This window comes from Lolium perenne, chromosome 4 (genome assembly GCF_019359855.2).
Source record: "Lolium perenne isolate Kyuss_39 chromosome 4, Kyuss_2.0, whole genome shotgun sequence".
Classification (NCBI taxonomy): Eukaryota; Viridiplantae; Streptophyta; class Magnoliopsida; order Poales; family Poaceae; genus Lolium; species Lolium perenne.
Window position 1 is genome coordinate 63,658,673 of NC_067247.2, and position 22,080 is coordinate 63,680,752.

The 22,080-nt window shown below is 40.2% G+C and overlaps 1 protein-coding gene across 1 annotated transcript; it reads left to right on the forward strand.

Moving 5' to 3' along the window:
* Positions 1-14,492: 14,492 nt before the first annotated feature.
* On the forward strand, positions 14,493-21,667 carry LOC127292765 (alpha-1,4 glucan phosphorylase L isozyme, chloroplastic/amyloplastic). The gene is made up of 15 exons (XM_051322223.2): positions 14,493-14,759; positions 15,753-15,985; positions 16,072-16,173; positions 16,470-16,646; positions 16,754-17,029; positions 17,812-18,083; positions 18,214-18,331; positions 18,423-18,884; positions 18,977-19,129; positions 19,236-19,364; positions 19,440-19,676; positions 19,986-20,062; positions 20,287-20,473; positions 20,577-20,777; positions 21,259-21,667. Exons 1-15 carry the CDS (start codon positions 14,585-14,587, stop codon positions 21,373-21,375), a joined length of 2,916 nt encoding a protein of 971 aa, XP_051178183.1. The 5' UTR covers positions 14,493-14,584; the 3' UTR covers positions 21,376-21,667.
* Positions 21,668-22,080: the final 413 nt, after the last annotated feature.

Here is a 22,080-nt window from a genome sequence, read left to right on the forward strand (position 1 = left end):
CCGCCTCTGTTGACTGCCAGCACACGCCGGAGAGGCTATAAAAGGCGCGGGAGCCCATCATTTCTTCCTCCTCTATTCCGATTCCGTCCCAAATCGAAACCCTAGTTGCCGGCCGTCGACCATCGCCGCCGTTAGGGGCCACCCCAAGCCACACTGAGAAGCCCTGGAGCTCCGCCAGGCCTCCAGCTACCTTCCCGTGGAGGCACGCTTGCCGGGAAGCCTCGAGGACCTTGAATTGCGACCTCACTTTCCCGCCAGTCACCATCAACCGTCGCCGTTCGCCGTCGCCATAGACCTCCCCTCGCCTCGCCGACCTCACCACTACGCTCCTGGTGAGCTCACGAACCTCCCAGTAACCTCGCTTCGCTTGATTAAGCCCTGCATCGCCGTTGCGTCGCACGTCCGCGGGCGCCACCGCTCGGCCTCGCCAGCGAGCAAGCTCCGGTGACCTTACCGGAGCGGCGCTGCCACTACAGCTCGGCTCTGCGCGCCGCGCGTCTACCCCACTGCTTAGAATGGGCGCGGGGGGCCCGAATCGCCGTCGTCGGCAGCAGCTGGCCGACGGCCAGAAGCTCCCCTGGCCACGTTCTTATTTTGACCATTCAACGTCACCGTGGCTGCTGATGTGTCTAAGGCCCACCAGTCATTGACTGTGGGTAGGAGCAGTTCGGGTGTAGTTAGCAGTTTTTATTTAATTCGAATTCCAGAAATTACTGAAAACTTTGCAGATAAATAGGAAATTCATTAAAACTCAGAAAAATATAAATAAGGTATCAAAATTCTTAGAAAAGTAAACTCTACTCAATAAAAATATAATATGAAATTTTATTTTTAATAAAAATTTAATTGTTTTAAACTTAATAATTAAGTCCTTTATTTTATTCTTAATTGCATTAAAATTCAATAATTAGGGAAACCTTCTAAAATAAATAAAAACCAGTAAGAAAATAAAGAAAACATTAAAGCTAATTTTCTTTATTTATTATTTTGTTAAATCTTTATTAGTGGAAATTTAAACCCTAATTAATAATTACCCTAATTATTAATTGTTTAAAAATAATAAAATGCCTAACTCAATATTATTTTTATTTCCAAGTTAATAATAACTTCAACTTTACAATGAAGTTATTAGTTATAGAACCATAGGGTAATTAGTAAACCCTAGTTCCATTTTAAACCAAGTGATAACCTCATAATTTTATGTGGAACCCTAAAACCCTAATTCAATTATGCACAAACCCTAGTTCCATTATTACATGTGAAACCTAAATTTCTTCTAAACCTAAACCTAGGTTAGAATATGTGATCATGTAATTACTTCTAATCCACAAAACCATAATTAGCAATTAAATACTTGTTATGTCCACATAAAATGTAGGAGCTCTTTTATCAATCATTTAGTATTCCATATATGCATCCCTATCCAACATGGTTGATCAAATAGGGTCAACCAAATGCAAACCCTAGCTCATATCCTTAGAATTATCATCTTTAAGTAACTTTAATTAGCATCACACCATGGTGATGAACCCTAATAACAACCATGCCCAGTATCTTGCATTACCTAACCATACTCCACTAAACCCTATTAGTGTGAGATAATTATTAATCATCCTATTTAGGAAACCGCCATTCCTTACTTAGTAGATCCAATAGTAAACCCTAGATACCACACCAATAATTGAAATACTTCTTATTACCTAAGAAGTATGTTCTTCAAAAGTTATTCTTTTGAAGTAAATAAAGAACCATCATCAATCATGCCTAATAGAACCTATAGCCAATAACCAGCTATCACCAGCAAGGTAGACCAACCATGATAGCAACCATGAGTAATTAATTGCTTAAGTTGCCTATGCTTAAGTAAAACCAATCAAGCCTAGTTGCTGATGAATCCAACTCTGTTATGATCCATCTAATACCTACTCCAGAAACTAAATAAAACCATAGTCAACCATGGAACCCCATCAACCTAATTATCACACTTGTTTTTTTTATTAAAGAACATGTTCTTCAAAAGTTATTCCTTTGAAGTATATGATAATTAATCATTAACCATGCCATATAGTGCTAAAACCAACCACTATTCATTACATGTTAGGATTATACCAAATTTTATTGTTGTGTGCTATTAGTGTTATTTTTATGGATTATTACAGCACCTGTTTATGATAACAAGCAACCAATTCTTAATAAGAACCTTGTTGTGAATCACTCTAAAAGTGCAACACACCCTGAACCAATCATTACCACTCACTAATCCTAAATCATCGGGGTTAGGACACGCTTAGAGCGATTGCATCTCATACTTATGCATTATTGCATCCTTGCCAATCTTTTAAACATCGTCCTTACCGGACGATGATGCTATTTCAGAATTTGGAGTTATTGCGTATCGAAGACCTTGACTGCATAATCTTGCAGTCAAGAAAGGCAAGTTCATCACTTGCTCATGTCATTTGAGTATCTCTAACAAATTACTTGCAAAGTACTATGATTATCACTATTGCATAAAAACCAAAACCACTATTTTCATAACTATGAATATGACTATGTAGTGGGCAATGGAACCATGGATTGTGTGGATATGGTGGAGGTTCCATTGCAAGGGTTTATATCCATATAGGATTAACAACAAATGTCGTCCAGTGATTCTTGTGCCGTAATACCCGTGTTAACCATAAGATCTGGAGTGGGACGGAATAGTCAATTGTATTTCCACCTCTTGTACATCAACGAACGCGCTTTACCGTAGACACTTGTATTCCAAGGGGGCAAGCGGTGGGCTGGGGAAGCCTTAAGTCCCCACGGTAGAGACCGTAGACACTTGTCGCCCGAGGAGCAAGCGGTGGGCTGGGGAAGCCTTAAGTCCCCACGGTTATTGCGGTCTATGATGGGTTGCATATCCCGGCGAAGGAGTTCATGGTAGAGACCTGAACTGTTGTCGTGGTCGGGGGCCGTCCTTAATTGGTATAAGAGCACCGGCGAGGACCCAGGGTCGGAGTTTGCATCAACGGGTGGGTGTATGAGGTAGCGGAGGAATATGATTGGCTATGACCTTATACCGGGCCTCACACCAAAGGAAGTGTGGACGAGAACTATAGACTCGGTTGGCACCAAGGTTAAGATCTCTTATGGGTAAAGCAACACACCTCTGCAGAGTGTAATGAATCGTGACCTGTCACTCCCTGTTCCGGGATATGGAACTGCGAACGCGGCCGGAAAGGAGCTCCATGAAGTTCTAGTAAACCGGTGAAGGCTGACGGACATAGTTCTTCTGAATAAAAGCAACCTTTTGAAGAAATGGTTATGAAAACTTGCATTGGTATTAGACTTTCTGGTCTAATGCCGTAGCTAGTGCATTAAACACCTCTTTCCTATAATGAACTTGTTGAGTACGCTCGTACTCATCCCACTCTTAAATCCCCTGCTTAGATATGGAGGCATCGAAGGAGGATCTACAGTGCAACTCGAAGGCCGAGGAGTCAACAACTACTTCAAGAGACAGGACCATGTCAGAGGAGTCAGATACCACATCCAACAAGGAGAAAACCTAGATTAGCCATAGAAGGGAACTAGCTTCCTATACCTAGCTCCTACTTAGCTAGAATCTATTCATAGCCTCTATAGCTAGTCAAATACTCTACAAATAAAGTTCGTGATAGGATTAGACTACGAGTCGTTCTTCTAGAGTTTATTTGCAGATTTACCTCATTGTAAAGTAGGAGGTTGTGCTGATCTTATGTAACAGAGTCAATGTTGTAATTCTATAGACATACCTTGGACCCGCATATGTTTCTGTTGTACCACTCTGAGCAATATAATACTAGTGGAACGGTGTTTCATTGGTGTTATATCAGACTTGCATACTACACCATGCAGTGGTATGCCGGGTCGCCACAGTTGGTATCAGAGCAAATGCTTTGACCTTAGGATTAAAAACCTTTAAAGGAGACCTATAGGATTGGTAGTGTCTATAGGAAGTGTCCTAGGTAAACCAAATACTTCTTATGACTTGAGATGGATATTCACTTGAGAATAATCCTGACACACTTGAGTCAGCAATTTTTTTACCTAACTTACTAAGATAAAGTAAAGTTAGTCAGCTAATCCCAAGCATGTAGTACACAATTAAGTTCCTAAACAATAGATGAGTAGATCACAGTTGGTATACAATACATGGTAGTCCAAAGAGAGGATACAACCATAAGGAAGATATCCTATTGGAATATGTGTACCAACACATGTTATGGTTAAGTAAGTAAAATTTATCTAAACTTGTGAAACAACTGATAGTAAGTGATAAAAATAAATCATATGAGGTAGTATAGACCATGATGAGTCAATCATGGGAGGTAAGGAAGAGTGATAGGAATAATATATGTCTACTCACAAGGTAGAGTTGCTGATCATAAAAGATTCACCTGAGAATTATTATGTGATGGAACATAATATCATAAACATTTAGGAGGAGAACAATAAGAAGTCAGACAATAGTGCAAGAACTGTGTTCCAAAAATATATGGGAAGTGTACCAAGCACATCTTGACCATAGTCTTATGATAGAATCATTTGGAAGTATAGAAACTATGCTCTAATAGTTAGGAGTTTAGAGTAGCTATATTAGAGTCTGGAGATAGCATGTAAAATAGTCCTCAACAAAATGGAAGTTAAGTTAATACTTCCAAAGAAAATTAGGTTAATCTTAGCTATCCTATACCACTATGTTTCAAGTTTATCTCATTGCAATTGTGCAATTCAGGTAAATGTTAAGATAAATAGTAGAATGCCAACTATATGTGCTAAGTATCACGATATAAACCTATCTTATGTGGTGTTATATACTACACATCAGAGTCTGATGTTTAGAGATGTCTTACTCAACTATTTTATTCAGGCCTATGATGATGTGTATTATAAGCACAAAGCTGAATCTTCTTGGATTTTATTGGATTTTCATTGATTGACTAGATCTATGCATGAAGTTTGACCTTGGTGTGCAAATGCATGTTGCATCATTGAGTTCTTTCTTAATGTTACAGGTCTAGAGGGTAAATGGGATCGCGTGAGGGAGAGACGAGTTACCAACCAACTGAGGAAATAGTAACGACTCATGAAGAGAGGGAGGAAAAAGAAGGTCAGGAAAGAGAAGCTAAGCGGATGGAAGAGGCATTCTCCGCCACTAGATCGTCAACATCAACCCCTGTCCTGCTTGAGCAAGAATTCTTTGAGTACATGGAAAGGATGGCTGAGGATAGAGCAGCAAACTTAGCACAACAAAATGAGTTTTTCGGTCGTTTGATACGTGAGAATAATGGAGGTATCAGAAATGGAGGGCCAAAAGGAGTGAGTCTTACGGAATTCCTACAAACCAATCCACTGACTTTTGCTACCGCACCAGAACCTATGGATGCAGATGATTGGTTGAGGGACATTGAGCGGAAATTAAAGACAGTTCGGTGTAATGACGAAGAGAAGGTTAGATATGCCACCTATCTACTATCAGGACTAGCAGCGTCATGGTGGGATAACGTGATTCTAATTCAACCTTCGGGACATGTTTTCACATGGGATGAGTTTAAGAAGAAGTTCCGAGAAGCCCAGGTTCCTGAAAGTATCATGGAGCTAAAGAGAAGAGAATTCGAGACCTTGAAGCAGAATGACTTGTCGGTATGGAAATATCTAGGGGAGTTTGATCGTTTATCACGTTATGCAGCAGAGGATGTGAACACAGAGGAGAAAAGGATAAAAGGTTCTTAAAAGGGATGAATCCATTCCTGAAAATGCAGTTGAATCTAACCAAATGCACAAGGTTCCACGAGCTAGTGGATACTGCAATTACTTTGGAGAATGATTATGAAGAAGTGCAGAATGAAAGAAAACGGAAGGCAAGGTTGGAACCACAACCAAATCAGATACAACAAACTCAGTCAGAGATGATTTTTCAAACTAGAAATGAAACAATCACACCGTCTTATAGTCGAGTTCGATGCCATAACTGTGCAAGAAAAGGTCACTATGCCAAGGATTGCACGCAACAGGATATTACCTGTTTTGGATGTGGACAACTAAGTCATATGAAATCAGAATGCCCGGATCCATAGCTGGTATGAAGATCAAATGAAGCAATGAACCAATTTTCAAATCATCGGGGGAGCTCATCATCTAAGAAGTTCGAACAAGGAAGTGGATGGAGCACAAGGACGGATGCATAGGACTTTGATCCTACTTATTCTGACCCAATCAGTTTGTTGAATACAACTTCTTCGTTTAGCACAATAATAGTTGCAGAATAATATTTTTAAATTACTCAAGCTTTCATGGGCAACACACTTGTCCTGTGTAAAGTTGGAATAACTATAGTTGCATAACCAAATAACATATCGTACTGGTATTCACAGCCATGTGGGTACACAATCAATTCAAATAGGATATCCTAGAAAAGTACAATAGAAAGCCAAGGAAAAGGCATATAGCCTAACCAAGGAGCTAGTTGGTTGGGGAAGATGAGCTTAGCAACCATTAGGACATCCCTAAGGGGGAGAGCGAGGGATCAGTTGGATCCAATGTGAATCAATACTTTGAGCTAGATAGTTGATGAAGGTCTGAACTGAGAGAAGGTTCGATCTTATTTTCATAAAATTATCGAACACTACTTTCAGGAGGATGTCAGACCAGAAGCCGAGGTTTATACCTCGAGGAAGTAAGAAGATGACTATAACTTGAGAAAGTGAGTAGTATTTACTCAGAAGAACTAAAGTTAAAGTAAGTCAAGCATAAAGAAGTTGGACGAAGGAAATCCAACAGGCTCAATAAAGCTCAAGATGGCCAAAGACTGAAGAAGATTGACCATACCAAAATCAAATACTAATAGAAGGATTCCTTTCATGGAACCTAAATAACCCAAAATAGTTATAGGTATCAACTATAAACCATGATTGGATGGACTAAATGAGTCTAATCCATTCTTAGGGAAATAAACCATCACGGCCATTTCTACGATAAATACCTTACCAAGTACCATTATTGCACTTTTGGTAGTAAGGGAAAACAAAGACCTATTTACCAATTAGGAGTATGTTATCAAACTAGTCATCAGTTAAGACTAGCAGCCTCAGAATAAGCCTCAATCATTGAATCTTCAATGGGCAAGGAAACAAGATTATGATATTGAAAGAAATCATGGAATTGAAGTAAAGAACCATGGTTCAGAGACAAACCCTAATGGATTCCAGGAAGAATCTGGACAAGGGATATATTCAATTATATCCAGTGAGATCACCACGGAGTTCGAGAAAAGAAGTAGTCTGCACAAGTTAGATCCACACTCCGAAACGTAAGAGAATTCAAACTTTGAGGACGAAGTTTAGTTTAAGGGGTAGAGACTGTAATATCCCAGGTATTGGGGTTACAAAAATAGAGGAAACAGATGTGTGCATTGCATTCATGCATAGAAAATCTGGGGAATTTTCGCGCTTTAAAGTAAAACAGTCCACGAGAACTGAAGTTTCACTTGACCTTGGTGGAATTGAAGTAGCTCATCAAGTCAAGCGCTATAAACCTCAATGTGACTTTGTTAAAACCTTGTTTTGGGCAGAGATGATTTGATCTAAGGGGTTAGATCAAATGGAACTAATAATCAACACAACAACACTTTACTCAATGAGCAAATGCTTGATCTTATAAAAGATTTTATATGGTAATCCTTACCATAACATATGAACATACATCTATTTGGAAATCAAGTAACAATAAATGGAGAAATCATTCTTCACTTATCTTTTCCATGTCTTAAACTAATCCTTGATCCTACCATGAACCTCATGGTATTCATTTTACTTCACTCTTGGAAATAAGACAAGGAGATAAACTCTAGAATACATATTCCTCTCTACTACATATTAATATACATCAAACCTATAGTAGTGAGAGTTCTATGTTAATTATTAAAGGATCAATGATAAACCTTGAACTGAACCTTGGATATACATCCATTTATTCAAACCATCACCTTTAAGAGAAACCCTAGAAAATTATTCAAGACATTCCCTAGAGAGAGTACTCATTTATGTTAACCATAGATATTGGTGACCACATCATTATCTTTGGAGAATAACCTCAGGTCAGCATTGAAGTCCTTCCCAAATGAGAGAGCCCATTCATATCAATTCTAGTTTTACCTATTAATGAATAAAGGACAATCTTTGAACTAAAGTATTAGGTTGTAAACTATTTCCCTTGGAGCGGTGAGATAACCTAATATCACATGAAATAATACCATACCCATGAATTGATAAAGTAAGGAAGAGATTAATCCAACCAAGATAGCCAAGTTGAGTTTAAGCCTAGATACCTAAGGAATTATAAGAGAAGTACCATACCCTTGCTATTCAAGACAACACTTGATCTTGGGAGTGAGAACCAAATTCAGCAGAGATACCTTAGAAAGCCCAACTTTGATCATTATAAATTGAGTAGTGATCATAACCCTAAGAACTCGAGGTAGATAGAACATAAGGAAACCCTAGTGCCAAACTCTATACTTTATATGGTGAAGAACCTTTCATCCATATAACCAAAGTTAACTATAAAAAGAACCATAACCACTTTAGTTTCTTTAGTGATAAATTAAGAGTGAGAATAAAAGTCTATTGGTAGAAGATTAAACCAATTCTCAGATTCTTAGTAACTAAAGGAGAACATAAAATGTTAATAAAGCCACCACCTTATCATGGTTAGGGGAGATTAACCCTAGCACATGCAATATGGTGCCATTTCACCTCTATAACCTAGAATTAAACCTCAACCCTAGTTTGAGTATCACTATGGTGATCACAATATAAACCTAGACCATAATTGAGATTCAAACCAATTGCCATTAGGTAAATATCACTAGAACCCTGATGGTTCATTAATTAAATCCCATGTTTCAATTATAAAACATAAGAGCCACCTAATGTTAAGTCCTATAATTAAACCATATGTGTAGTGATCAACCATTTATCTTTGTAAACAAGATAAACCATGATGGAAACAATCCCTACTAAGATACTTTCAAATGTAGTGATAATATTAAGCTTAACAAGGGGGTTATACTAGAACTGATAGAACCCTAGTATGGCACATTAATAAAACCTTAAGCTTCAATTATTGAATCTAATACATTGGAGCTCACATAAAATCATGTGCAATTGACCAATTCCTCAAATATGAAGCCAAGTCATAATAATAACTTCCAAAACAATTGGAAGAGGCATAACCAACTCTAATTATTCAACAAGGAGTTATATCATAAATGAAAAAGGAAATTAAAACTAATACCTAAATTCTTGCCTAATTAAAAATTGTAGCAAGGCCACATATATATATATTAATGTTTATTCAAGAACAAAGCAGTAACATAATGATTTTCTTATTAGTACTCATGAAATTGCAGTTATCAAACACCTGCAAAATAGAAAAGGATTCAAATTTGAATTTAAAATAGAATGCAAATTAGAAAAGGAAAACAGAAAATAAAAACAGAAATGGAAAAAAGAAAAAGGAGGAGAAAATCTCACCTGGACCTCCTCTGGCCGCAGCAGCCCACCAGCACAGCCCACCAGAAGCCCAAAACCAGCCCAGCACCGCCCAGCTTACCTCTTCGTTGGATAAGAGCGAGGACGAGGTCGCCACCTTCGTCTTCGTCTCTGCACGCACGGGAGAGCGCCAGCACGACGGCGAGCTCCACGTCCCGCCGTCGCCGCCGCCTCTGTTGACTGCCAGCACACACCGGAGAGGCTATAAAAGGCGCGGGAGCCCATCATTTCTTCCTCCTCTGCTCCGATTCCGTCCTGAATCGAAACCCTAGTTGCCGGCCGTCGACCATCGCCGCCGTTAGGGGCCACCCCAAGCCACACTGAGAAGCCCTGGAGCTCCGCCAGGCCTCCAGCTACCTTCCCGTGGAGGCACGCTTGCCGGGAAGCCTCGAGGACCTCGAATTGCGACCTCACTTTCCCGCCAGTCACCATCAACCGTCGCCGTTCGCCGTCGCCATAGACCTCCCCTCGCCTCGCCGACCTCACCACTACGCTCCTGGTGAGCTCACGAACCTCCCAGTAACCTCGCTTCGCTTGATTAAGCCCTGCATCGTCGTTGCGTCGCACGTCCGCGGGCGCCACCGCTCGGCCTCGCCGGCGAGCAAGCTCCGGTGACCTTACCGGAGCGGCGCTGCCACTTTCTAGCTCAGCTCTGCGCCGCGCGTCTACCCCACTGCTTAGAATGGGCGCGGGGGGCCCGAATCGCCGTCGTCGGCAGCAGCTGGCCGACGGCCAGAAGCTCCCCTGGCCACGTTCTTATTTTGACCATTCAACGCCACCGTGGCTGCTGATGTGTCTAAGGCCCACCAATCATTGACTGTGGGTACGAGCAGTTCGGATGTAGTTAGCAGTTTTTATTTAATTCGAATTCCAGAAATTACTGAAAACTTTGCAGATAAATAGGAAATTCATTAAAAGTCAGAAAAATATAAATAAGGTATCAAAATTCTTAGAAAAGTAAACTCTACTCAATAAAAATATAATATGAAATTTTTATTTTTAATAAAAATTTAATTGTTTTAAACTTAATAATTAAGTCCTTTATTTTATTCTTAATTGCATTAAAATTCAATAATTAGGGAAACCTTCTAAAATAAATAAAAACCAATAAGAAAATAAAGAAAACATTAAAGCTAATTTTCTTTATTTATTATTTTGTTAAATATTTATTAGTGGAAATTTAAACCCTAATTAATAATTACCCTAATTATTAATTGTTTAAAAATAATAAAATGCCTAACTCAATATTATTTTTATTTCCAAGTTAATAATAACTTCAACTTTACAATGAAGTTATTAGTTATAGAACCATAGGGTAATTAGTAAACCCTAGTTCCATTTTAAACCAAGTGATAACCTCATAATTTTATGTGGAACCCTAAAACCCTAATTCAATTATGCACAAACCCTAGTTCCATTATTACATGTGAAACCTAAATTGCTTCTAAACCTAAACCTAGGTTAGAATATGTGATCATGTAATTACTTCTAATCCACAAAACCATAATTATCAATTAAATACTTGTTATGTCCACATAAAATGTAGGAGCTCTTTTATCAATCATTTAGTATTCCATATATGCATCCCTATCCAACATGGTTGATCAAATAGGATCAACCAAATGCAAACCCTAGCTCATATCCTTAGAATTATCATCTTTAAGTAACTTTAATTAGCATCACACCATGGTGATGAACCCTAATAACAACCATGCCCAGTATCTTGCATTACATAACCATACTCCACTAAACCCTATTAGTGTGAGATAATTATTAATCATCCTATTTAGGAAACCGCCATTCCTTACTTAGTAGATCCAATAGTAAACCCTAGATACCACACCAATAATTGAAATACTTCTTATTACCTAAGAAGTATGTTCTTCAGAAGTTATTCTTTTGAAGTAAATAAAGAACCATCATCAATCATGCCTAATAGAACCTATAGCCAATAACCAGCTATCACCAGCAAGGTAGACCAACCATGATAGCAACCATGAGTAATTAATTGCTTAAGTTGCCTATGCTTAAGTAAAACCAATCAAGCCTAGTTGCTGATGAATCCAACTCTGTTATGATCCATCTAATACCTACTCCAGAAACTAAATAAAACCATAGTCAACCATGGAACCCCATCAACCTAATTATCACACTTGTTTTTTTATTAAAGAACATGTTCTTCAAAAGTTATTCCTTTGAAGTATATGATAATTAATCATTAACCATGCCATATAGTGCTAAAACCAACCACTATTCATTACATGTTAGGATTATACCAAATGTTATTGTTGTGTGCTATTAGTGTTATTTTTATGGATTATTACAGCACCTGTTTATGATAACAAGCAACCAATTCTTAATAAGAACCTTGTTGTGAATCACTCTAAAAGTGCAACACACCCTGAACCAATCATTACCACTCACTAATCCTAAATCATCGGGGTTAGGACACGCTTAGAGCGATTGCATCTCATACTTATGCATTATTGCATCATTGCCAATCTTTTAAACATCGTCCTTACCGGACGATGATGCTATTTCAGAATTTGGAGTTATTGCGTATCGAAGACCTTGACTGCATAATCTTGCAGTCAAGAAAGGCAAGTTCATCACTTGCTCATGTCATTTGAGTATCTCTAACAAATTACTTGCAAAGTACTATGATTATCACTATTGCATACAAACCAAAACCACTATTTTCATAACTATGAATATGACTATGTGGTGGGCAATGGAACCATGGATTGTGTGGATATGGTGGAGGTTCCATTGCAAGGGTTTATATCCATATAGGATTAATAACAAATGTCGTCCAGTGATTCTTGTGCCGTAATACCCGTGTTAACCATAAGATCTAGAGTGGGACGGAATAGTCAATTGTATTTCCACCTCTTGTACATCAACGGACGCGCTTTACCGTAGACACTTGTATTCCAAGGGGGCAAGCGGTGGGCTGGGGAAGCCTTAAGTCCCCACGGTAGAGACCGTAGACACTTGTCGCCCGAGGAGCAAGCGGTGGGCTGGGGAAGCCTTAAGTCCCCACGGTTATTGCGGTCTATGATGGGTTGCATCTCCCGGCGAAGGAGTTCATGGTAGAGACCTGAACTGTTGTCGTGGTCGGGGGCCGTCCTCAATTGGTATAAGAGCACCGGCGAGGACCCAGGGTCGGAGTTTGCATCAACGGGTGGGTGTATGAGGTAGCGGAGGAATATGATTGGCTATGACCTTATACCGGGCCTCACACCAAAGGAAGTGTGGACGAGAACTATAGACTCGGTTGGCACCAAGGTTAAGATCTCTTATGGGTAAAGCAACACACCTCTGCAGAGTGTAATGAATCGTGACCTGTCACTCCTCGTTCGGGATATGGAGCTGACGCTATGGGAAAGGAGCTCCATGAAGTTCTAGTAAACCGGTGAAGGCTGACGGACATAGTTCTTCTGAATAAAAGCAACCTTTTGAAGAAATGGTTATGAAAACTTGCATTGGTATTAGACTTTCTGGTCTAATGCCGTAGCTAGTGCATTAAACACCTCTTTCCTATAATGAACTTGTTGAGTACGCTCGTACTCATCCCACTCTTAAATCCCCTGCTTAGATATGGAGGCATCGAAGGAGGATCTACAGTGCAACTCGAAGGCCGAGGAGTCAACAACTATTTCAAGATACAGGACCATGTCAGAGGAGTCAGATACCACATCCAACAAGGAGAAAACCTAGATTAGCCATAGAAGGGAACTAGCTTCATATACCTAGCTCCTACTTAGCTAGAATCTATTCATAGCCTCTATAGCTAGTCAAATACTCTACAAATAAAGTTCGTGATAGGATTAGACTACGAGTCGTTCTTCTAGAGTTTATTTGCAGATTTACCTCATTGTAAAGTAGGAGGTTGTGCTGATCTTATGTAACAGAGTCAATGTTGTAATTCTATAGACATACCTTGGACCCGCATATGTTTCTGTTGTACCACTCTGAGCGATATAATACTAGTGGAACGGTGTTTCATTGGTGTTATATCAGACTTGCATACTACACCATGCAGTGGTATGCCGGGTCGCCACAAAACCTCACCTTAAAGTTTTTCTTAGAACAACTCAAAAGGGGCAAGGTTTATGTATTTCCGTATAGAAGAAAATAATTGTCTGATTTATCACTAAAAATCAAGGAGAAAACAAGATAAAAATGACACGAAGCCTCCACCAATCATTGAAGCGAAGGACATGGGTCGTGATAAGGCTCGATCACATCGACAATCACTGCCGCCAACTGCCACAGTGGCCCTAAGGCCACACAGATGTGAGATGTGTCATCTAAGCGACCTGACCAACACCAAACAACTGCCACGAAGGGCTCCCGAGGCGCTGCTCTTACACGTGAACATTTGGAACACACACTGGTCTCGAGGCCGCACCATCGAAACTAATAAATCATACATGTTGCCAAGAGAGAACATTGATGCCTCCAAGGAAAAGAAAAATGTCCACAAACACGTCGAGCCACCTGGTGCCGACGAAGGGGAAGAGGTTGTGTGTTGCACGTGTAAACAACTTAATATATATATATATTTATTTTTTGCATTCGACCATGTACATTCCCACGGTTGTGCCACACTCTAGAACAGAATGATAAAACTCCAAAGCATTGCTGAAAAAGCTTTGTTACAAGGAAACAAAACTCTACCGAAAAAAGGAAGAGCCATTTCCAGCCGTCCAAACAAACACGACAAAAGGTTTTTCGGCACGGGAGCGATTCCCAGCCGTAGAAGCGCGCGGGAGCTGACACAGCGGCGCACGAGCCACGCCTGGCGCGGGCCCCACCGCGTACCGGCGGCCACCATTGCACGGCACGCGCGGTGACGGACACGGAGAGATATTTTATTAACGCCTTCCGATTCATTTCATCATTCATCGAAGCAAGCGGCCATCACTCGCTCGCTCGGAGACAGAGGAGCGCGACGCACCGCACCGCATCGCGCGGACTGCTGCACATCACCAGTGGCACCAATGGTGACCGCCTCGCCGCCGCTGCCGCTCGCCACCGCCTCCCGACCGCTCGCCGTGGGCGTAGGCGCGGTCGGGGCCGCGCCGACGCGGCGGCGGCGGCGGCGGGGGTTCGTGGTGCGGAGCGTGGCGAGCGATCGGGAGGTGCGGGGCTCCGCGTCCGCCTCCACCGACGAAGGTAAGCGGCACCGCGTCCGCACCCGTTTAACTGCGACCAAGCGGATGCTGGTCGGTAGTAATGTGGTTTGAGTTGCGTTTGATGCCGTGCGGATGTATGATCCTCCTGCCCTGCGTGCGTGTGCGCCCGTGCGGGTGTTCGGGAATTGTGATGCTGCGGGAGCTTTGACGGGCTATTGATTTTGTGTGCGGCAATTGCTAACTTGTTGCTCTAGAATTTATCGGGGATCGTGGTCTAGAAGAGCATTTTAATTTGCTAGTAATAAACTTCAGCAAATGTATTCTGAATTACTGAGTTTAGAACTGGCTGCTGTTCTGACGGTCCGCGGAGTAGTTTGGCGCATCAAGTTAGAATGCTGTACCTAGAATAGGGAATTCTGAAACATTCTTCGGTGTGGGCTGCCATAGGTCTGTTGTTGTTTGTCTGATGATGCAGCAAATGCCGCTGTACTATCTCTAGGGATTGTAGATGGGGTAAAAAAAAAGTCCTCAAATCTGCAGCAGCGAAATAAATTGTGTAGAGATTTTGCTGAACATAATGCAGTATCAATACTTCTGACGGTGATTGGAACACTATAGCACTTTAAATTTGCAATCAAGCAGGATAGTTATTCCAAGGAATATTTTCTGAAGGTGGTTGGAACAACAGTATGAATTTTAGAATCATTGAATTAAGTCGTAAAGTTGGTAGCGAAGAGCAATTTTTGTGGGAAAGGATGAAACATGACACAACTCAACCTGAACATTTTTTTTTGATGAAAAGGCACTCTGAACTGCTTCTCATTGACTAATGGGGAAAATACATGTACATTGTTGTACACTGGTGCTCATAACATCGGCAAATGGTGATACAGTATTACAGTACATATCTAGTCTTGCACAAGAATATTCACATCAGAGTAACTATTTCATGTAGTTTTTAGTTTTGACTGTGTAATAGTACCTACTCTTTATAAGATTTCGAATGCTAATGTTTTTTCTTCTTGTAACTCAGAGATTTCAAGCGTGCTAAGTTCTATTGGCTCATCTGCCATCGCATCAAACATCACGCACCATGCAGAGTTCACACCCTTGTTCTCTCCAGAGCACTCTTCACCCCTAAAGGCTTATCATGCTACTGCTAGAAGTGTTTTTGATGCTCTGATAATGAATTGGAATGCGACATATGACTATTACAACAAAGTGAATGTAAAGCAGGCTTATTACCTGTCCATGGAGTTCTTGCAGGTCTCACAGTCTACTTCTTTTAGCCTTATCTCTTACCTTTTGGTAACTGAGTTATGACGTTATGCAGTTATTTTTCTGTACTGTAGGGAAGAACTCTTACAAATGCTATTGGCAACTTAGAGCTAACAGGACAATATGCAGAAGCGTTAAAACAACTTGGACAGGACCTAGAGGATGTTGCTAGTCAGGTAAGCAAATTTTTCCAGTGATTAGTTTTTATTATATATAAAAGTTATCTCATACTCATTATTTGAACAACAAAAAAAGAACTTTTTATTATTAATCATTAATTTCGTTTTGTTTTAACATTATTTGGAAAGGAAAGGTTTTTTCTGGGCGTTCCACCATCTGAGTTATATTCTTCATGCAGTTTTGGGAGTAACTATGAAATTATGCCAAAACATGAGCTTATTGGTGTCTAGAATGCCTTGTGTTTTAGAAATCTTAGGACTAGATATGTTACCTTTTTATTACAATAAAACAGGAACCAGATCCTGCCCTTGGAAATGGTGGTCTAGGCCGTCTAGCGTCCTGTTTTCTGGACTCTCTGGCAACCCTAAATTATCCAGCATGGGGATATGGACTTCGGTACAGATATGGCCTCTTTAAGCAAATCATAACAAAGGATGGTCAGGAGGAGGTAGCTGAGAATTGGTTAGAGGTAGTCTTATGTCGCCATCTTCGTTTTTACCATTTGATGCTAGCAACTATTTAAAGACCTTCATGCTAAATTTTTACGCCATGTATACCTGCATGCTATATCTCCAGATGGGAAATCCATGGGAGATTGTAAGAAATGATGTCTCTTATCCTGTAAAATTCTACGGAAAAGTTGTTGAAGGCACTGATGGGAGAAAGCACTGGATTGGAGGAGAGAATATCAAGGCTGTGGCGCATGATGTTCCTATTCCCGGTTACAAGACAAAAACTACTAATAATCTCCGTCTTTGGTCAACAACAGTACCATCACAGAATTTTGATTTGGGAGCTTTTAATGCTGGGGATCATACCAAGGCTAATGAAGCTCATCTAAATGCTGAAAAGGTATTTTCTTTGACTTTTATTTTTGAGTAGGCTAAACAATATCTATGAGTAGTTACTGCGCTCTCTCTTAGATGCCACTTTAAAATGTGTGCAGCCAAACGTTTGATAGTGTCAAAATGACAAGTAAAAATGAACAGAGGTAGTGCATCCGTGACCTCTTCATTTGGTGTTTGCAACTGTTTAGGGTCTATTTGTGTTTTTTTTTGCTTGTTCTGCTTTAATTAATCTCAGCATATGCATCATGCTACATTGCTCCTCTGTGTCAATAAAAAAATAAGTCTGATGAGATATGGTTGTAGTTCAGTAGTCTGTTGTCTGTAGATGGCACAGTTTGGAAGAATTTTTGACATGGAAGACTTAGCCTATAATTTCTATTATTACCTTTTGAGTCTTTCTGTATTGGGTAGATAGACCATTAAGTAGGAGAATGATTTTCTTGAACCATGCAAAACCCGCCACTGTTCGCATATTCATTTTTTTAAAAATTGCTAAACAGCTTGACCAGAGAAGATACCTACAGTTGTAATAGCATCTGAAGCTGCCTGTTTGGACGGATTTGTTCCAACCCATCTTTGAGCATCACTACCATTAACCATTAAGTGTGCATGGGCCAAATTATAGGCTTTTCCCCATGCGTTCAATGGCTTACAATTATATTTTATATTCAAGTTTTCCTGTGTGTTATGTTATAGACCTTTAGTAATACTTGCAGTTGTGACCACTCTGGACAAAAGCTATTACGCCTAACTTAAGTTTGATTACTGGTCTTCTCATCATGCCAGATATGCCACGTGTTGTATCCAGGGGATGAATCATCAGAGGGGAAAGTTCTTCGCCTGAAGCAACAATATACATTATGCTCGGCCTCATTGCAGGACATTATTTCTCGTTTTGAGACAAGAGCTGGTGATTCTCTCAACTGGGAGGACTTCCCATCTAAAGTTGCAGTTCAGATGAATGACACTCATCCAACACTGTGCATTCCTGAGTTAATGAGAATACTGATGGATGTGAAGGGATTGAGCTGGAATCAAGCTTGGAGTATCACGGAAAGGTATCACAGAAGGGGACTACAGATTGATGTGTTAAGCTGTTATTACTCCAGTTCCAGTTAACTAATTTTTTTCTTCATTTGTCTTATATTCAATTATGGACTGATTGTCTGATTTCCACATCGTTTCTAGAACTGTTGCATACACTAACCACACGGTGCTTCCTGAAGCTCTGGAGAAGTGGAGCTTGGACATTATGCAGAAACTTCTACCTCGACATGTTGAAATTATAGAAAGAATTGATGAGGAGGTACCAAATGTGCAGAGAAGATTATACAATTAATTCCATGCTCTATAGTTCCACTTATGGTTTACTTGTCTTCATCATTGATTTAAAACAGCTGATGAATTGCATCATCTCAAAATATGGAACGGCAGATATTTCACTGTTAAAACAGAAGCTTCAAGAAATGAGGATCTTAGATAATGTTGATCTTCCCGCCTCTATTGCCAAACTGTTTGTTAAACCTAAAGAGAAAAAGGAATCTGCTGCTGAATCGGATGGGAAGTTGCTTCTCGAATCTTTGGACTCTATTGCTGAAGTTGAGGAGAAAATTGAGCCGGGAGAGGAGGACAGCATTCTATCCGAGACAATGGAGAAAAATGCCGAATCTGAAGATGTTGCTGATTCAGAAAAGGAGGATTCTGAGGATGAGTTAGATCCATTTGTAAAATACGATCCTAATTTATCTAGAGTTGTTCGAATGGCAAACCTCAGTGTTGTGGGAGGACACTCAGTTAATGGCGTGGCTGAGATTCACAGTGAAATTGTTAAGCAAGATGTGTTCAATAGCTTTTACGAGGTATTTGCACGAGGATTTGGAAACTGCAATATTATTTTCTGCTCAAGTGATATGGTATTTCACCCTCTGCCATTTGTTGCGTTCTTTCGCAGATGTGGCCTACTAAATTCCAAAATAAAACAAATGGAGTGACTCCAAGGCGTTGGATCCGGTTTTGTAATCCTGAATTAAGTACAATCATTTCAAAATGGATAGGCTCTGATGACTGGATTCTGAACACTGATGAACTTGCAGGACTAAAGAAGGTACTTCCAGTGATTTATTACCCAATAATCAGTAATCTAATGCTTCCTTCACTTGCATGTAACCTATGCCTTACTTTTGCATTGATATTTGTTCATCCTGTAACAGTTTGCTGATAACGAGGACCTGCAATCTGAATGGCGTACTGCTAAAAGGAATAACAAGATGAAGGTAGTTTCGCTGATAAGAGACAAGACCGGATATGTTGTCAGTCCAGATGCAATGTTTGATGTGCAGGTATATTTTGTACTAGAAAATGTTTGTGTTCTTTTAACTATTGTTTAACTCAGTTCTTGTGAACTGGACACTTAGATAAAAAGGATACATGAATATAAGCGGCAACTGCTAAATATCCTTGGAATCGTTTATCGCTACAAGAAGATGAAAGAAATGAGTGCAGAAGAGAGAATAAAGAGCTTTGTTCCAAGGGTTTGCATATTTGGTGGGAAAGCATTTGCCACTTATGTACAGGCAAAAAGAATTGTGAAGTTTATCACAGATGTCGCAGCTACTGTAAATTATGATCCTGACATTGGAGATTTACTGAAGGTAAATTCGTGTCTTTAATGTCACCAGTCATCTTTAATTTTCATCTTCTGTCATTGGAAATATGTTCTGACTAAGCTGAAACGCAGTGTGTTTCAGAAGAAAAAAGAGAAGTAAAATTTTCATGTTTCAAAAGAAACAGAGCAGTAGATGTTCGTTATATCGGTGCTTGTAAAATTGAGAAATGAATAGCCACTGTTTTTCTGGCCCTTTTATTGTTATCAAACATCTGATGCTGATATTACTAATAACTAGATGAGGTAAAAGCATGGTAACAGATTAAGATTCTGATGATTTTGGTTTTTTATGCAGGTTGTATTTGTTCCAGATTATAATGTTAGTGTTGCTGAGACGCTCATTCCTGGCAGTGAATTGTCTCAGCATATCAGGTAATATTCTGCCACTCTTTTATAGTTCATGCTCCTTGACTACGTGAATACACAGAAAAGGAATATTACCTGGATTGCCTGATGTTGATTTTTTCATGTGTTTTCTTTTGCTTATTATAATACATATATACCTTGATGGGGATAGGACCATCCAGAAGTGGCACCCCTATTTTCCATTTCTATACAATATATGTGCATTGCTTACACTCATATTATCCATTCAGTACCGCTGGAATGGAAGCTAGTGGAACCAGCAACATGAAGTTTGCAATGAATGGCTGTATTCTTATTGGAACTTTGGATGGTGCGAATGTGGAGATCCGAGAGGAGGTTGGAGAGGAAAACTTCTTCCTTTTTGGTGCACACGCACCTGAAATAGCTGGTTTGAGGCAAGAGAGAGCTGAGGGAAAGGTACCGGACTTGTTTATGTCATCAGGAAATACTACCGTTTTTTGGTCGAAGTAGTTTAGCTCAAGCAAAATCTTAATCTTACTGTTTTCCTTTGCACTTGTAGTTTGTGCCTGATCCGAGATTTGAAGAGGTTAAGGAATATGTCCGCCGTGGCATCTTTGGGGCTAGCAACTATGATGAATTGATGGGTTCTTTGGAAGGAAATGAAGGTTATGGGCGTGCAGATTATTTTCTTGTTGGCAAGGATTTTCCCAGTTACATTGAATGCCAGGAAAAAGTTGATGAGGCATACCGAGATCAGAAGGTAAGTTGTCTGACTAACGCCGTTTGTTTTCTTGGTGAAATGCACATTGATTATGCGAACTTCCTGGTATTCCACTATGGACGACATAACCCAACTGTAGTAAAATTTCTTAGTTGAAACTGAAGTATCTATCGTTATATTAGAAGAACATCAGACACAATAAGAGAATACAGTTGCGAGATGTGTTAACCACTCACGCATCGGCTGTTGATATATATGAGCTTTGATGAACCCAGCTAGACCATTCTATCCTTCTGCAATTGTTTGCCAACAATTCATGAGACAGATGTGATCATCATGGGTCTCATTTTTTATGCACTTTTTTTTGAAACACAGTACAAACGCAGACGCTCACATACACGCATCCCTATTTTTTTTATTTATTATGCACATTATTTTGTTGTTGTGGATATTTCATTTCTGTTTCAAATGTGGTTAACGTTGTTCAATCCTTCTAACCACGGATTCGTCTCTACTGCAGCTATGGACAAGAATGTCTATCCTCAACACAGCTGGTTCCCCCAAGTTCAGCAGTGACCGGACGATCCACGAGTACGCCAAGGACATATGGGATATTAGCCCCGTCATTTTGCCCTGAGCAATAAGGCAGCAGCTTGCGGGAAACCTGATTCGAGGAGCCATTGGTCACAGATTTGCCTCGACTCAGCGAGAGGGTTTTGTTCGCCCCAGTTTTGTATAGACTTATGCAAGTTCTGACATGGACCTGGGAATATGCAGGCTAGTTCATCTCTAGCACTCATGCATGTCAGTTAGCCATCTTTTTTTACAAAATCTGAAAGTGCTTCTGTTGTTTGTTAATAATGTTGGAGCAAGAAACATCAAGAAGCGCACTTTTTTTTGGAGAGGAATAGGCTGCACCTTTATTTAAACATCAAGTGTCATCAGACAGCGCCGAGGCAATTCAATCCGGCACCTGACTAAACCAAATCTTACATAAATTATTACTACAGCCTTCCCTTGCTAGGTTATGACCTACCTCCGGTCCGAATACCTTTCTAAAGAGGCTCACATTTCGTAACGGAGGTAGGACTATGTTAGTTGTGCGTCTCACAGCCCTAATTTCCACCTGATCGAAGTCTCGAACAGCAGTCTTCTATCAGAGGGCCAAGCACTGACCTGTCTCTTCCTTCCTCGTATTTGGCGCATTCTGTCTCTAGTATGAATCCTTGACACCCAATCTCCTTGGCCAGCTCTGCCGCCAGCTTACATTCCACGACTTCGGCTCCCTCTGGAAGGATCAACGGCATTGGGGAAAAATGTGATGCCCCTGCAACAAAGACTC